General features: G+C 46.4%; 1 protein-coding gene across 1 annotated transcript; it reads left to right on the top strand.

Moving 5' to 3' along the window:
* The first annotated feature begins 13,092 nt into the window (after positions 1-13,092).
* LOC110802176 (nematode resistance protein-like HSPRO2) lies at positions 13,093-14,985 on the top strand. Its single transcript, XM_022007612.2, has one exon. The coding sequence runs from the start codon at positions 13,220-13,222 to the stop codon at positions 14,687-14,689; it is 1,470 nt and encodes a 489-aa protein (XP_021863304.2). The 5' UTR covers positions 13,093-13,219; the 3' UTR covers positions 14,690-14,985.
* Positions 14,986-15,774: the final 789 nt, after the last annotated feature.

The following is a 15,774-nucleotide window of genomic DNA, read 5'->3' on the forward strand; positions in this document are numbered from 1 at the left end:
TATAAAATTAATAATATTAATAAGTATGGTCTAAAGGGAAGAAATTAATTTATAGTGTATTGAAAAGAATAAAAATGCATGGGTATGACCGTATGACCAAGGTCCAAGAGTAAGTAACATAACATTCCTTTAATTCTATCCATTTTTAGATAAGGCTCCACCACGGCTGGTGCCATTCCCCAACTTCTCACGATGCTTCCTTCGGCTCCACGTTTTTCTATTTTTTTGTGTTTCCAATATTCGCATCCTATTCTATTTATTGTCAAGTTATTCTAAATATTCCACTAATAATCCGTATTGGATATTGGAAAAAATAAGTTAAGTGCATTAATTCAAACCTAATTTTTACTCTACCTCAATTACACTTTAGATAAACTATGATATATATATATACGGAGTAACATTTAGAGAAATTATCTTTATTTATGTTTACTTTTCCTTTTAAAGATTGCGTATATGATCAAAGTAGAATTGAAGTCTTACCAAACAATGAAAAGTTTATTTAAATCACATTAATGAGATTAATCGTTCTGAACTTATATTAACTAGTAAAGATATATTAAAATGAAAAATTCGAACAAAAATCAATTGTCCGGAAATGAAATGAGGCTAGCTACTTAATTTTATTCTATCATTCATTGTAACGGCATAAAATGACTTGCAACTCACAAATTTCAACTTGACAAAAAAAACAAAAGTTAATTGGAGATCTTCAATTCAAAGCCTACTAGAACTTTAAGAAGACCTAAATCCTAAAAATCTTTACTTGCACCGATCCAACTTAATCAAAACGACCGAGTAAACACCGCGAAGGATAATTACAATGACTGTAAGTGAGTTTGGTCCACGTAAAATGAAGAATTTGTTACGTTCAACCTATTTTTACAGGATACAAAATAAATTCCACAAAGTATTCAGTATAGATAAAGGTTCAAATAATGCACTACACAAGTTTTAAACACGATAAACTTTAGCAAAATCCTTATAAAAACAAATTAGATGAGTGTTTATAAGTTCAAATATCTGCAAATTATATCCGCTGATTTCATTTAGTGTAAATTATTGTCCGCACTATGTGTTCCGGTGTTGTAAAGATGGAAACAATGGGCTTCGAATGAAGCCCCTTTTGTATGTGTTGAAGATCTTGCTTGTTTGAATGAGTAGAGTCCGAATTCACCTGCACAAGAGCAAAGTCACTGGCCTCGGGGGTGTTTCCGAGGAAAGCCCCTCCGATGCCTAAGTAAGAACGATGCTCGGATTCTAGAGAGAAGTTCTCTAGAAGAGTAGTCTTAAGGCGATAAATTGGACGTACCTTGAGGTGTGAGCCTTGGCGGCCTATTTATAGTGTTTGCATAATAAATGCCCATAGGTCATTTATTGCTTTTGGGCCTTGGGCCTTGATGGATGGCTGACTAGCCATTGGTAGGTTTGATGCTGTTTCTTTAGTGCCATTGGGCTTTAGACTTAGTGGCCCAATTGGGAATCAATTGGGAGCCCAAACAACATGCCCCCCAGACCCGGTCCATTTAGAATTAAATGGGTGGGTTTCCAGCTGTCAGAAGTCCGAAAGTTCCCTCTTTTTTTTTGAAAAGAGATGATTTGCATTGATGACAAGTGTTGGGAGTTGTATTGTGTCGTGGAGATCGTGGGTTGAGGAAGTTGATGCGCCCTTTTTCTTTTCTATAAATACTGGGTGCTTTGCTCTTTTCGAACTTTTTACTCCTTCTTTCAAACCCATTCTCTCTCTAAATTCCGGCGATCGCAGTGCAATTTGTTTCTTCAGATCTACGAAATTCGGCCAACTTTAGACTTCGGGAACTTGTGTTGTTTGCTTTATCGGCGAATTCCGCTTCGGAAAAAGGTAATTTGTTTCTGAGTTCTCCTTTTTTCTTCGTTCTTCCTTCTACCCCTCAATCTAAACCCTAGATCGAGATTTCGCGACCATGGCAAAGAATAGGGGCAAAAGCAAGTTCGTCGTTGGCTCCTCTAGTGAGAGGGAGAACGTGCCTTCGGGGAGGCTACCGAAAACTTCGAGGGGTCGGCCTTCGGCGATGCCGTTGGAGAAGCGTTCGATTGGTTGGGATGCTTCCGAAGATGATGTAGTTGGTGGGTCTGGCGTGTCTGAACGCGCAACCTCTGGTGAGAGAGCTGGCTTTTCGGGTGCTCGTCGTCGTTACCCCGAGTTTCCAGTTCATTGGACGGAAGCTGATCCGAAGGGCAGGTATGCCTCAATTTTGCACGAGACCACCAAGATCGACGGTCCGTTGGAGAAATCGGTCAGCGGTGACTGGTTGGTGGAAGCGAAGTTGGGGAATTATCATCGGAAGGCCGAGGAGTTATACGGAATTCAGCATGCCTTGGGGTATTGGTGTGAGCTTCCTGAACAAGAGCGTCCTCGGGTGACTCATCCACCGAGGGGGTTCATTTCCGTGTACACTCATCATTTGGAGAATGGTCTCCGCTTTCCTTTGGATCCGTTCGTATCCGAGCTTTTGGTGTCGTACAACATTAGTTTGGCCCAGCTCACACCCAAATCTATGAGGCACATAATCGGATTTAGATGGGTGTGTGACTTCGTCAATTTCCCTTGCTCTGTCGCTATTTTTCGGGATCTTCACGATCTGGTTCTCAACCATGCTTCCAAGGGTGATGGGTATGGTTGGTGGACCATTGTCAACAAGAAATCCCGAAAGAGGGGGGATCCGAACTACATCACGGCGTACCCTTACCTTAGCTTTGACCACAATTGGAAGACGGAGTGGTTGCTCGTTCGTGTGCCGACGGATCCGAAGCATCCCAACTTTTATCGTCCTCCGAAGTGGTTCGTGGCTCCTGATCCTGATATGAGGGGTGTGGCAGCTCCAGATCGGAATCATCGCCACTATGTGGACCTTCTCCAGTGGTTCTTGGCTCAAGAGGATAACTATCGACTGCCGTCTAGCTGGCTCCCGAATCTCAATTACATTTTGAGGGAGGACATTCTTGCTGTTGCCGGTCTCAGCAGGATTTTTGACAGGGGTAGGTGTCTTTCGGCTGAGACCGTTTTTTCAGTGAGTTTGTCCTTCTCTTTCCTGCTTCGTTTTGCTGACATATTTTGTGCTTTGTTTTTGCAGAGTACGGCTTTAGCTGCATTGATCCTAAGAAGTTGGGCATTTCTTTGGATTTGAAGAGTATTCACGACCCGGCTCCCGAGTACAAGTTCGGAAAAGATAACCCTCGTAATCCTCGCCTGAAGGATTACGTGTTGTCTCCTTCGGGGGTTGCTCGGATATCCGAAGTTCGAGCTGATCCGTGGGATTCCGCCTCCTCTGTTGAAGCTGTTCCTGTGAAGGTTGTGCTTCCTGTGTTGAAGACAACTTCGGACCCGGTGAGTGTTCATTTATAGGCTCGATTTTCTGTTTGTCTTCTTCTTTTCGGTTGGCCGTCGGCTAACGTCTTGGTCCTGGACCATCTTTTTAGGGTCCTGGGACTGACGTTGTGCCGCGTGCCGTTCCTTCGGTTTCATCCCCGGCTCGGATAGATATCTCTTTATCTAGGAACCGGGTACTTCACGCTTTTTTCTCTATTTCTTCCTTTTTTCTTCTTTTACATTCGTTGACCCTTGGTCTCCCCTTTTTAGGATCAACGCAAAAGGAAGGGTAGCACTCTTTTGAGGCCTTCCACGCATCCGAATAAAGCAAAGGCTTCTCAGCCCTCGGAGAAGGTATTTGTTCTGACTTGGAGTTTTTTGTAGTTCGTTTCTCCCTTTTTCCGAAACTAATCTTTGAACGCTTGCTATGTAGGAAGCGGTTTCGGAAGTCATGCCTCCTCCTAAGAATCTTCTTCACTTCATGCCCTTGCCAGGGCAGAAGTTAAAGAGTGTGGTGATTGCTGAACCGCCGCCCATGGACCAGCCGCTGATCGAGGAAGATATCATCCCCTCTCCACTGAAACCATCTGCTGCTTTGGGGATCGAAATCCAGGATATCACCGAGGTGATGGAGGCGATTGAAGCCGATTTTGTTCCTGGTTCGGATGTCCCTGAGGTAGCTGGGGAGAAGAAGGAGTCTGCTGATCTTCCCTTCGAGAGAGAGAAGAGTCCAGACAAGGAGATGATAGATCTCTCGGGCCCCGAAGCTGCGGTTCCCGAGGTTCAGAAGGAGGTTCCCTCTGCTGGAGAGGAGGAGCAGCCCGAGCAAGGTCTGACGAGGAAGAGGCGCCACTCAACTTTGGGTTCTACTTCTACCTCGGCCCTGGATAGGCTGATCCATGCTGATCCCTGTTCGGATGTTCCGCTAAAACGGATCCCCGAAGAAGTAAGGGAGGCGATGGCTCGGTATGTCAGGGCTCCGATTTTGGGAGAGGACCCCTTGGCTCACGTGGGATCTTTGGTGGGCCCCGAGGCTGCTCGGGAGAATCTGCTTCGTGCTAACCCGCAGTGGAGGGTTCCTGGGGCCGAAGAGAGGAATCCGGCTATGATGGCCCAGTACTATCTGAACGAGGTAATTGCTAGATTTTTCTCTTTGAGTTGTGTTTTTGTTTTATGTTTTTCCTATTTTTGCTCATCTTTCTCTCGTTCCCAGGCTGTTTTCTGGTCCTCGTTCGCTTCCGAGTGTAGCTCGGTTGAGGAGAAACAATTGAGGAAATATCGTGAGGCTTATGCTCGTGATATTCCCATTTTGGACCAGAAGGCTGGGCAACTCCTCTCCGAGCTTACGGAAGTCAAGCAGCTATACCTTCAGTATAGTCGCGAGGCTAGAGAGTCTGCTGAGAAGATTGGGGCCGAGGTTGGCCAGCTCATCTTCCGAGTTGAAGAGGATGCTGAGAAGATCGCTTCCTTTGCCGAGGAAAAGAAGGATATGGCCGCTAAGTTCGCTAGCGAACTTGAGGAAAAAGATAGACTCTTCCAGGAGATGAAGTCTAAATTTGAAGCGGCCGACAAGGAGCATAAAGAGGCAGAGTTAAGGCTTTGCCATTTTGTCCAGCATCGGGAGCTGATCCAGCAGCAAGCTGATAAGGTGCCTGTCCTTCGGCTGAAGCTTCGGGAAAAGGATGACTATATTCGGAAGTTGGAGCAGGAGCGAGTCGACCTCTACACTGCTGATCAGTGTAGAGAGCAGTACTGGAACGGCATCCTGGGTGCTCGGCGCATGTTTGCGAAGCACATGCCTCACTTCCCTTGGAACGAGAAAGTTCCCCTATGGATGCAGGCCGAGGACCACTTGGTGGAATGCCAAGCTGATCGAGATGAAGCTGAAGCTGAACGCCAAGCTGCTCTCGCAGAGGCTCGGGCCCAGAAGGAAACTTTCGAGGGTGATACTACTGCTGGGGGTTCTTCGAAGGATGCTCCCCTAGGGGCCGCTCCTGAGACTCCCAAGAGTTAGGGATTCGGGCAGTCGTCTTCTTCAGAGTCGGTCGGTTCCAGTTGAGGACTTCCGAATATGTGCTTGCTTTTCCCCCTTTTGCCTCGGCGCTGCGTTGTACTCGTTTCTTTTTGCTTTCTTAGTACTTCGGTAGGCCGGTATTGTCTGTTGATGGCTGCCGATTTTAACTGTTTCATTTTGTTTTCAATTTTTGAGGTTTTCAATGTATTTGTACTTCCCCCAAATATTGAATGAAAAATGAGTGTTAGTTACTTGGCTGCTTTTCAATTTTGTACTTTCGAGCTTTTCTTTGAATCCGTAGACTTGCTGAAAACCTTTTGATCTTGCGAGCTCTTTCAATCCGTAGATTTGTTAAGAGACTTTTTATCTTTGCGAGCTCTTCAAACCCGTAGATCTGCTAAGAGACTCTTTAGTTTATGAGTTCTTCAAATCCGTAGATCTGCTAAGAGACTCTTTAACTTTGCGAGTTCTTCAAATCCGTAGATCTGCTAAGAGACTCTTTAGTTTTGCGAGTTCTTCAAATCCGTAGATCTGCTAAGAGACTCTTTAGTTTATGAGTTCTTCAAATCCGTAGATCTGCTAAGAGACTCTTCAGTTTATGAGTTCTTCAAATCCGTAGATCTGCTAAGAGACTCTTTAGTTTATGAGTTCTTCAAATCCGTAGATCTGCTAAGAGACTCTTCAGTTTATGAGTTCTTCAAATCCGTAGATCTGCTAAGAGACTCTTTTAGTTTCCAGACTCTTCAAATCCGTCGATCTGCTCAGAGGTCTGGATTGTTCTTCCGATCTCTTGTGGTTCGGAAACCTGGGCAAGAGATCGCTAGTCTGCCTCTTAGTTATGCCTTCGGCGATCCGTGGATCTGAGCCGGAGTTTTATAACTTGATTCGAGCGACTGTTTGTGGCGAACAAGTTTTATTTGGTTATCGCGAATCCGAGGATTCTGGACGATTCCCTGGAGTGTATGATTTGGTCATTCCTTGCATTTTATCAAGGAATGGGCAAAGTCAACCTGTTTTTAGTCTCGGATTGATCAGATCCGAGGCTGCATATATATATAAGGGGACAATAAATATAGAGATAAGTTTAATGAAACACATGGTGCCAATGGCTTTCCTCTTCTCATTAAACAACTTACTTGGCTTGACAGAGATCATACAAAATATTTCTTGAGAACATCGGTATTCCAATGGTTCTTCAGAATTGTTCCATCTAACTGTTTCAGCATAAACGTGCCTGGCCTTTTTTCGGAGTGGATGATGTATGGTCCTTCCCAAGTGGCTGAGAGTTTGCCATGGATCCGTCCTTTCTGAACCGAGGCGGCGTTTCTGAGCACTAGATCACCGACTTTTAGGGGTCTGGCGTTGACTCTTCGGTTATAATGCTTGTTGACCCTCTGCAAATAGGCTGCGTTGAGTGTCCTTGCATCGTTCCGAGCTTCGTCCAGTAGATCGAGAGCTTCAGACAGAAGTTGGTTGTTGCTTTCTCCCTGGAGCCCATCATACCTGTTGTATGCCTGGATCCTCAGGCTTTCTGTTCCGATTTCCACAGGGATTACGGCTTCGGATCCATATACAAGGTGGAACGGTGTTTGCCCGGTAGCTTCTTTCTCTGTGGTCCGAAGGGACCATAGCGTTCCGGGTAGCTCTTCTAACCACTTGTTTTTGTCATCCTCGACTCTTTTCTTGAGTGCATTGAGGATGAGTTTGTTAGCAGCTTCGGCTTGCCCGTTGCTTTGTGGGTGGCAGACTGCCGAGTAAGCTAGGTGTATGCCGAACTGTTTGCACCACTTTTGCAACGGGGTGTTGTCGAACTGTTTCCCGTGGTCGAAGACCATCAGTCTTGGTATGCCGAACCTTGTGATGATGTTCTGCCATATGAACTTGCGGACCTGAGGTTCGGTGATGGAGGAGACAGCTTCGGCTTCGATCCATTTGCTAAAATAGTCGACTCCTACAATCAACCACTTCTTCTGGTTCGTCGCTGAGGGGAAGGGACCAATGATGTCTAACCCCCACTGTGCGAATGGTAAGGGATACAGTGTTGATTGTAGGGTTTGAGCTGGTTGATGGATGGTTGGTGCGAACTTTTGGCATTTCTCGCATTTCCTTGCCATCTGCTTTGCCTCGGAAACCATAGTGGGCCACCAGTACCCAGCCCGAAGGGCTTATGTGCCAATGTCCTACCTCCAATGTGGTTTCCGCATATCCCGAGGTGGATTTCCCTTAGGATGTAGTCAGCGTCTGTTGGACCCACACATTTTAGCAGCGGAGCAGAGAATGATTTCCTCATGAGCTCTCCTTCGGCGCTGATGATGAACCATTTGTTGAATCTTTTCAGTTTTCTCGCTTGCAGCTTATCTTCGGGAAGTTCTCCCCTTTCTTTGTATGCAACTACTGCGTCCATCCAGCTAGGTTCGGTACGTAAGCTGCATACTGTGGTGGGTAGCAAGTCAATGCTTCTCTCTTGGTGAACTTCCACGTGGACCAACCTGTTTAGGTCGATGAGTGTTGAGCTTGCGAGTTTTGACAGTGCGTCTGCTTGCGTGTTTTGTCCTCGGGGGATGAGGATGACTTCAAAGGATCTTAACTTTGACGTTAAGGATTTAATTTTTGCTAAATAGGCTGTCATGCTGGGCCATTTGGCCTCATACTCCCCTCGGATCTGGTTGGCTACAAGCTGGGAATCAGTTTTGAGGCGAACATGCTCGGCTTCCAGGGATAAGCAAAGTTCTATCCCTGCGATTGCGGCCTCATATTCGGCCTCGTTGTTAGTTGCTTTGAAGCCGAACTTCAATGCATACTCTATGCTTTTCCCCGTCGGGGGGATTAGTACAACTCCTGCTCCTGAGCCGTTTACTGTGGAAGATCCGTCAGTGAAGACCTCCCAAGTGCTTTTCGTGTCATCCAGCATTTCCTGGTATGAGCACTCGGCCAAGAAGTCTGCCAATGCTTGTGCTTTGATTGCTGTCCTCGGCTGATATTTGATGCCGAACTCTGATAGTTCGAAGGCCCAGACAGCCAATCTTCCTGACCTCTCTATTTTGTCGAGTACTTTCTCGAGCGGTTGGTCAGTTAGTACTGTGATCTGGTGGGAGTCGAAGTATGGCCTTAGTTTTCGTGCAGCTACCACTACTGCATATGCGACTTTCTCGATGAGTGGGTACCGGGTTTCGGCCCCTGTGAGTGTTCGGCTGGTGAAGTAGATTGGCTGTTGCTTCTTTTCTTCTTCCCGAAGAAGCACTGCGCTGACGGTTCCAGGGCTAACTGCGACATATAGGTACAGGGTTTCCCCCTCCTTTGGTCTGGCCAGTGTCGGCAGTTGAGCTAGGTGGGCTCTGAGTTGCTGAAAAGCTTCTTTTTGCTCCTGTTCCCATATCAGTTCGGGATCCACTTTCCTCGGGACCCCCTTTTTCTTGACTGGTTCTGCTTCTCCCCCGGGGAGGTTCTTTGGTTTCAGTGCTTTGAAGAAGGGGGCTCCCTTGTCCGAGGCTTTTGATATGAACCTTGTCAGTGCGGCTAACCTGCCGGTTAGCCTCTGCACATCTCTCTTGGTCTTCGGCTCGGGTAAATCCAATGCCGCTTGGACTTTGTCTGGGTTCGCATCAATTCCTCTTTCGCTCACCATAAATCCGAGGAACTTCCCTGACTTCACCCCGAAGACGCACTTTTTTGGGTTCAGCTTCATGATGTATTTCCGCAGATTTCCGAAGGTCTCTGCCAAGTCTTTGACATGGTCTTCCTCCTTGATGCTTTTTACGATGGAGTCATCCACGTAGACCTCCACGTTCCTCCCTTTCTGGTCGGCGAAGACGTGATCAACTAACCTCTGGTAGGTGGCTCCGGCATTTTTCAAGCCGAAAGGCATCATTTTGTAGTTGAACACTCCTGCGCTTGTGATGAACGCTGTCTTTGCCCTGTCATCGGGGTGCATGAATACTTGGTGGTAGCCTGAAAAGGCATCCATGAAGCTGAGCAGTGCATGGCCGCTGGTGGAGTCAACCAATTGATCTATCCTTGGCAGGGGATAGCAGTCTTTGGGGCAGGCTCGGTTCAGATCTGTGAAATCTACGCACATTCGCCATGAGCCGTTCGCTTTTTTGACCATCACCACGTTGGCCAGCCACTTCGGATACATGCATGGTTCGATGAATCCGGCCTCTTGCAACTTTTTTACCTCCTCGGCGATGGCTTTGTTTTTCTCCGAGGAGTAATTTCTCTTTTTTTGCTTTATTGGCCGAGCTTCAGCGTTGACGTCCAGCTTGTGACAAATCAGCTTCGGATTTATCCCTGGCATATCTCCTGCTGACCACGCAAAGATGTCTTTGTGATCCCTGAGTAGTCGGATCAAATCGATTCGGAGCCCCGAGCTTAGGCCCTTGCCTATTCGGACGCTCCTGTCTGAATTATCTTCGAGGAAGATATCCTCCATTTCTTGATCTGGCTCAGGAGACAGGGTTTCGGGGCGAGCATCAACTTCTGCGGGAGATAGGCTGCTCGTGCTTGCTCTTCTCCTTTTAGCCTCGCTTTCCTCTCCCGTGGCTCCTTTTTCTTCCTCGGGGCCGTCCCCTAGTTTGGGTTTTCGGACAGCAGTGTGGCAGGTTCTTCTCGCCACTTCTTGATCACCTCTGATTCGTTCGGCGAATCCTGCATCCGAGACGTATATCATCAGCTGATGGTATGTGGAGGGGACTGCTTGCAACTTGTGAATCATGGTTCTTCCCATGATTACGTTGTATACGGAGTCGCAGTCCATCACCAGAAATTCGTCCCGAAGGGTTTTTGCTGCCTGGCCTTCTCCCACTGTGACTGGCAGGGTGATCTTTCCTCGAGGGATAGCTGCGGATCCGTTGAATCCGATCAGAGGGTAACTGACTTTCGTCAGTGCTTCCTCTGGTTCTTCGAGGATCAGCTGTTCGAAGCAGTTTCTGAAGATGATATTGACGGCACTTCCTCCGTCGACTAGCACTCGATGCACGTTGTGGTTATTGAGGTCCATGGAAATGACTAGAGGATCGTCATGTTTGTACTGGACTCCGAAACAATCATCAGCAGTGAAGGTCATGTTCGGGGGGTGTGGCTGGTTGTCTCCCACCGCGCTGAAGTTGACCCGATGGGAGAGGGCTCTTAGGTGTTTCTTGCTGGCCTGGCCAGACTTCTGCCCCCCGAACACCACCAGGATGTCGTTTTTCTTGTGTCATGTTGCTTCGTAGACCCTCTTCTGGGGTTGCTCATGTTGTTTGCCACTGGCGGCCTTTTCTTTTTCCTCCCTTCGGTCTAACAAGTACTGTTTCAGGTAGCCTCGGCGAACGAGTTCCTCAATGTTGTCTTTCAGCGAGTTGCATTCTTCGGTGTGGTGACCGAAGTCATCATGGAACTCGCACCACTTGTTCTTGTTTCTCCGAGCTGGGTTGGAGTTGAGCTTCCCCGGTAGTTTCCACTTTTCATCATTTCTGTTGAGGCTAAATATCTCTTTTCGGGGCAGAGCTAGTGGAGTGTAGTTGGTGTATTTGGGTTGAAGTTCACCCCTTCTCCCGTCTTTCTTCGGGCTCATCTCTCTAGCTCCTACTTTCTCTTTCCCCTTCCTTGAGCTGCCCTCGGGCTTGCTCTGGGTATTCTTTGTGTCTCTCGGATCCGACGATCCCTTCAATCTTGCAGCGGCCTTGTTGAACTCTTCGGTTCTGATGAACGCATCAGCCATTTGGAGCACGTCAGCTATTCTGGAGGGGTTCTTCATTGAGAGTTCGTCACGGAACTTCCCTTCCTGGAGCGCGTGCTTCAAGGAGAAGATGGCCACGTCTGGCTGCAAGTTTGGTATGTTTGTTGAGTCCTTCATGAATCTGGCCATGAATTCTCTCAGACTTTCGTCTCTTTCTTGTTGGATTGAGGTCAGTTCTGCTGTGGTTCGCTCGGGGCGATTGTTGCTCACGAACTGTGTGCAGAATCTCTTTTTCAGCTTTTTCCAGCTCTTGATCGATCCCTTCGGCAGCGATCTAAACCACTCTCCCGCCACTCCGGTTAGCGTGGTTGGGAAATATTTACACCAACATGCTTCGGAGTAGGGACTCAAGAACATTTGCTGCTCGTAGGAGATGACATGATCCCTCGGATCTGTGATTCCGCTGTAGGTTAGGTGCGCTGGCAGTCTTACCTTCGGTATTTCTTCCATGATCAGCTCGTCCGAGAAAGGGGATGACGTGGGAGTCATGATTCTTTTCCCGAGTCTAGCCCTGATGCCTTCGTTTGCCGAGGTTCTGTGATTAGAACGTTCGGGCGTACGATGGGGGCTAGGGGTTCGATCATGCCTCCTGTCTCTTCTTCTCTCTCGGCTACTGACCTCGGGTCGTTCGCCAGATCTGCTTGGCTCGCCCACCCCGAGTCTCGTATGGATCGAGGGTCTTAACCTTGAGTGGACCGAGGGCCTCAACCTGCTGAGCACCGAGCTTCGGACCCGAGTGTTACGAGTAGTTGATTCGCTTTGGAGAGCTGTTGGAGTAGGCGATGGTCTCGCAAACCAATCTGGTTGCTGTTGTGCCCTTTTTTGGGTGTCCCACGTGCTTTCCATCCACCTCGACGTCAAGTGTGTACCTGTCAAGGGAAGGAGTTCTCGTTCGGGTCTGGACACTTCCGCACTGGGTGGCTCGTTCAGCCCTCGCCTGGTCCTCCTCTCTTCTCTGCGGTCATTTGCCAGTCCTTGCTGCTTCTCATTGAAGAGGAAGTTTTGCATGATGGTCATGGCCGCAGTGAGCTCTTCCCTAGTTGGAATCGGAGGTCCTGCATTTGTGGTGGTCGTAGCTCTGCTTGGCCGTGACCTCGCCATCGATTGAGGGTGCTCCTCTTGGTCAGATTCTGAATCTGACCGCACCATCATATCGTCGTCATTGTTGTTAACAACATCATTCACCATTTTCGCGGAAAGAGGTGATTGATGTCTTTCAAAGGCTTTGAAGTGTTCTTCCCCACAGACGGCGCCAAATTGTTCCGGTGTTGTAAAGATGGAAACAATGGGCTTCGAATGAAGCCCCTTTTGTATGTGTTGAAGATCTTGCTTGTTTGAATGAGTAGAGTCCGAATTCACCTGCACAAGAGCAAAGTCACTGGCCTCGGGGTGTTTCCGAGGAAAGCCCCTCCGATGCCTAAGTAAGAACGATGCTCGGATTCTAGAGAGAAGTTCTCTAGAAGAGTAGTCTTAAGGCGATAAATTGGACGTACCTTGAGGTGTGAGCCTTGGCGGCCTATTTATAGTGTTTGCATAATAAATGCCCATAGGTCATTTATTGCTTTTGGGCCTTGGGCCTTGATGGATGGCTGACTAGCCATTGGTAGGTTTGATGCTGTTTGTTTAGTGCCATTGGGCTTTAGACTTAGTGGCCCAATTGGGAATCAATTGGGAGCCCAAACACTATGGTTTTACAAAAGAGTACTCAACTGAAATAGTCAAATTATTGTTTCCCACAAAAATGTCGACTAAAATTCTGAAATAATAATCCAAACCCGATTTGGCCTTTTTCCATAAAATTTACGTAAGATAGAAAAAGAACTGAGAATGGTATGGTTTTCCAGAATCCTGTACCGCCAAACTCTTGGTCATTAAAAAAATAAAATCTAATTTCCCTTTATTTACCTTTTCCATTCCTTGGGTACACGATTTCGTCCTTCTACGCCAGCCCTTTCCACACGGCTTTTGTACCAATCTTCGTCCCCATTCTCCACCTATATATAAACACCTTCTCTCCCTTCACTTCCCCAACTCAGAGTCAGAGACCACATCTATCCACTCTTATCCAAATATCATCCTTCTCTCTCCTCATTATCTCACTTTATCAATACTCAAATTTCAAATTTTGAAAACAAAAAAAATGGTCGATTGCAAGACAAAGATGGCACAATCAACCCCAAATCTCACCAAGAAATCCCCTAAACTTGCAACCAAACGCAACATGTCTACTCCTCTTATTTCTCAGGTTCCATTGACTGCCGGAGAATTATCTCCGGCGTCGGATTCTTCTTGCGTAGCTTACGAAACTTACATCCGGTGGTCGGAACTGTATCAGCTCTGGAGTTCCGTTGAGTTTCCCGGTTGGGAAAGCGAGTCCATTGTTAAACCAGCTTTGCAAGGTTTGGAAATTACTTTCCGGTTTATTTCACTCGTTTTAAACGATGCTAGACCTTACGTTAACCGGAGAGAATGGAACCGACGGTTGGAGTCGTTATCAAGGGAACAAGTGGAGCTGATTTCGTTATTGTGCGAGGACGATGAGACACGTGGAGCAGCACCGATCGTTGATTTGAGTTCGTCGTTTGGTCAGGTGGTCCCACAAACGGGAAGCTCGGCAGAGGTGTGGAAGCTAGCGAGTGGCGACACCGAAACTACCGTGGTCAGCCGTACCAGCGAATTTAGTCTCCTACCTCGTTTGGCCACGTGGCAGAAGTCAGAGGAAATTTCTACAAGAATATTCTACGAAATCGAGTCTGCCATGAGAAGGTGTGCGTACACTTTGGGCCTAGGAGAGCCCAACTTGGACGGAAAGCCCAATTTGGATCACGACGCCGTTTGCCGCCCATCTGAGCTCCACGCGCTTCAAAAAGGCGCGTTGGATCATATCCAAAACCCAGAAAATCAAATCTTGTTTACAGTTCATCAAATTTTCGAGTCATGGATTTTCGCTGCGAAACAATTGCTTAATCGCATAGGAGTAAGAATTAGCAAAGAAGAATTCTCCAAAGCAACAGATGACTGTTGGATTCTAGAAAGAATCTGGAAGCTTCTAGCACAAATCGAGAGCCTTCATATGTTAATGGACCCCGACGATTTCCTACACCTAAAAACGCAGCTAAGGATGAAAACGACGTCGGATTCAGAAACATTCTGTTTCCGATCCAGAGGGTTAGTGGAGATCACGAAGCTAAGCAAAGATTTAAGGCACAAGGTTCCGGAGATTCTAGCCGTGGAGGTGGACCCCATGGGAGGTCCGGTAATACAAGAGTCGGCAATGGAGTTGTATAAAGAGAAGAAAAGCTTCGAGAAGATTCATCTGTTGCAGGCTTTCCAAGGGGTGGAATCTGGTGTGAAAGGTTTCTTCTTTAGCTACAAACAGTTGTTGGTGATCATGATGGGGAGCTTAGAAGCGAAGGCTAATTTCGCTGTCGTGGGTGCTTCTGAGTCGTCTGATTTGTTGGCTCAGATCTTTCTAGAACCTACTTATTATCCCAGCTTAGACGGGGCCAAGACTTTTATCGGGGACTTCTGGGAGCATAATGATCAAACGGTTCTTACTGCCCCTGATCAACATCAACACCACCGGAGAAATCGGACGGCTAGGCATTGATGGATTTGGTATTTATTTGACTCGGGCGGGTTGACACGGGTGATGGGCGGCAATACGGGAACGTGGGACGGAAAGGGAGTGGTGGTGTTGTCGGGGAGACGTGATAATTTTAATTACTACATGTGATATAATCCATTAGTGGAACATTGCTTTGTGTACATAGATAAATTTTTGGAATTCATATTTTTACAGCTGTATCAGTAAACCATGTACTAGTATTAGATAAGTTTAACTTTATTGTTTTTGTTACAATTTTGATTGATATTAATACAGATCCAGTCTATCTTTGGCTGAAACTGTTTTGTGAAATTTAATAATAAAGTAACTAGATAGAAGACCGTTACAAATTAAAATGTATAGTCTTGAAAGCATTAGAATGTATTTGTGTATACACGTCCTTGACAATTTTGTGTTAGTTGGGTACTCGTATATTACAAGTTTACGACTTGCACGCTCTCAAGTCAAGATGCTTATGAGAGGTGAAACTAATTTAAATGAGCATGCAATAGTATACACATCAAGAGGACTATTGAGTATATTGACTACTACTCCGTATTGAATGGAAGACTTGCGTAATTCGTTTTTCTGTCTTGTTTACGTAGGTTTGTTAAGTACAAGATGATGCATTTTCCAGGACATTTCCCAGAAAACGTTTGAATTTGACCAAAATAAGCGTAATTTAAATGAATGGGAAATAGGAAGATGCGTATTGTCGGCATGCATCTTATGATAATGGTGGTTAGTGGTTGATACAATGATAGTTGTGTATGAATTTTGGTGAAGCATGTTATGTGGCCATGGGTAGATGATGTTGCCAACTGGAAAATATTAATCTTTGTCTGGTAAGTAGTTGGGACTTGAAGAAGGTAAGATGAAGAGGGAGGAGAGAATACAGGATATGCGCATAAGATGCCATGAATCATGCTAGGAAGAACCGAGGTTTACGACCTCCTGGTTATTAACTCCATACTCCGTATTAGTTAGTTGGTATAGCATATTACATGCACCCTCATGCATTTTTCCTTACGTATGAGGAGAAAATGCAGTAGAAATCACCAACAGATATAAAATTACCTTTTGATAAA

The sequence above is a fragment of the Spinacia oleracea genome, chromosome 1 (genome assembly GCF_020520425.1).
Source record: "Spinacia oleracea cultivar Varoflay chromosome 1, BTI_SOV_V1, whole genome shotgun sequence".
NCBI lineage: Eukaryota > Viridiplantae > Streptophyta > Magnoliopsida > Caryophyllales > Amaranthaceae > Spinacia > Spinacia oleracea.

Bases quoted from the DNA above. Each gene is read 5' to 3' on its own strand.
- LOC110802176 (XM_022007612.2), top strand. From the start codon at position 13,220: ATGGTCGATTGCAAGACAAAGATGGCACAATCAACCCCAAATCTCACC.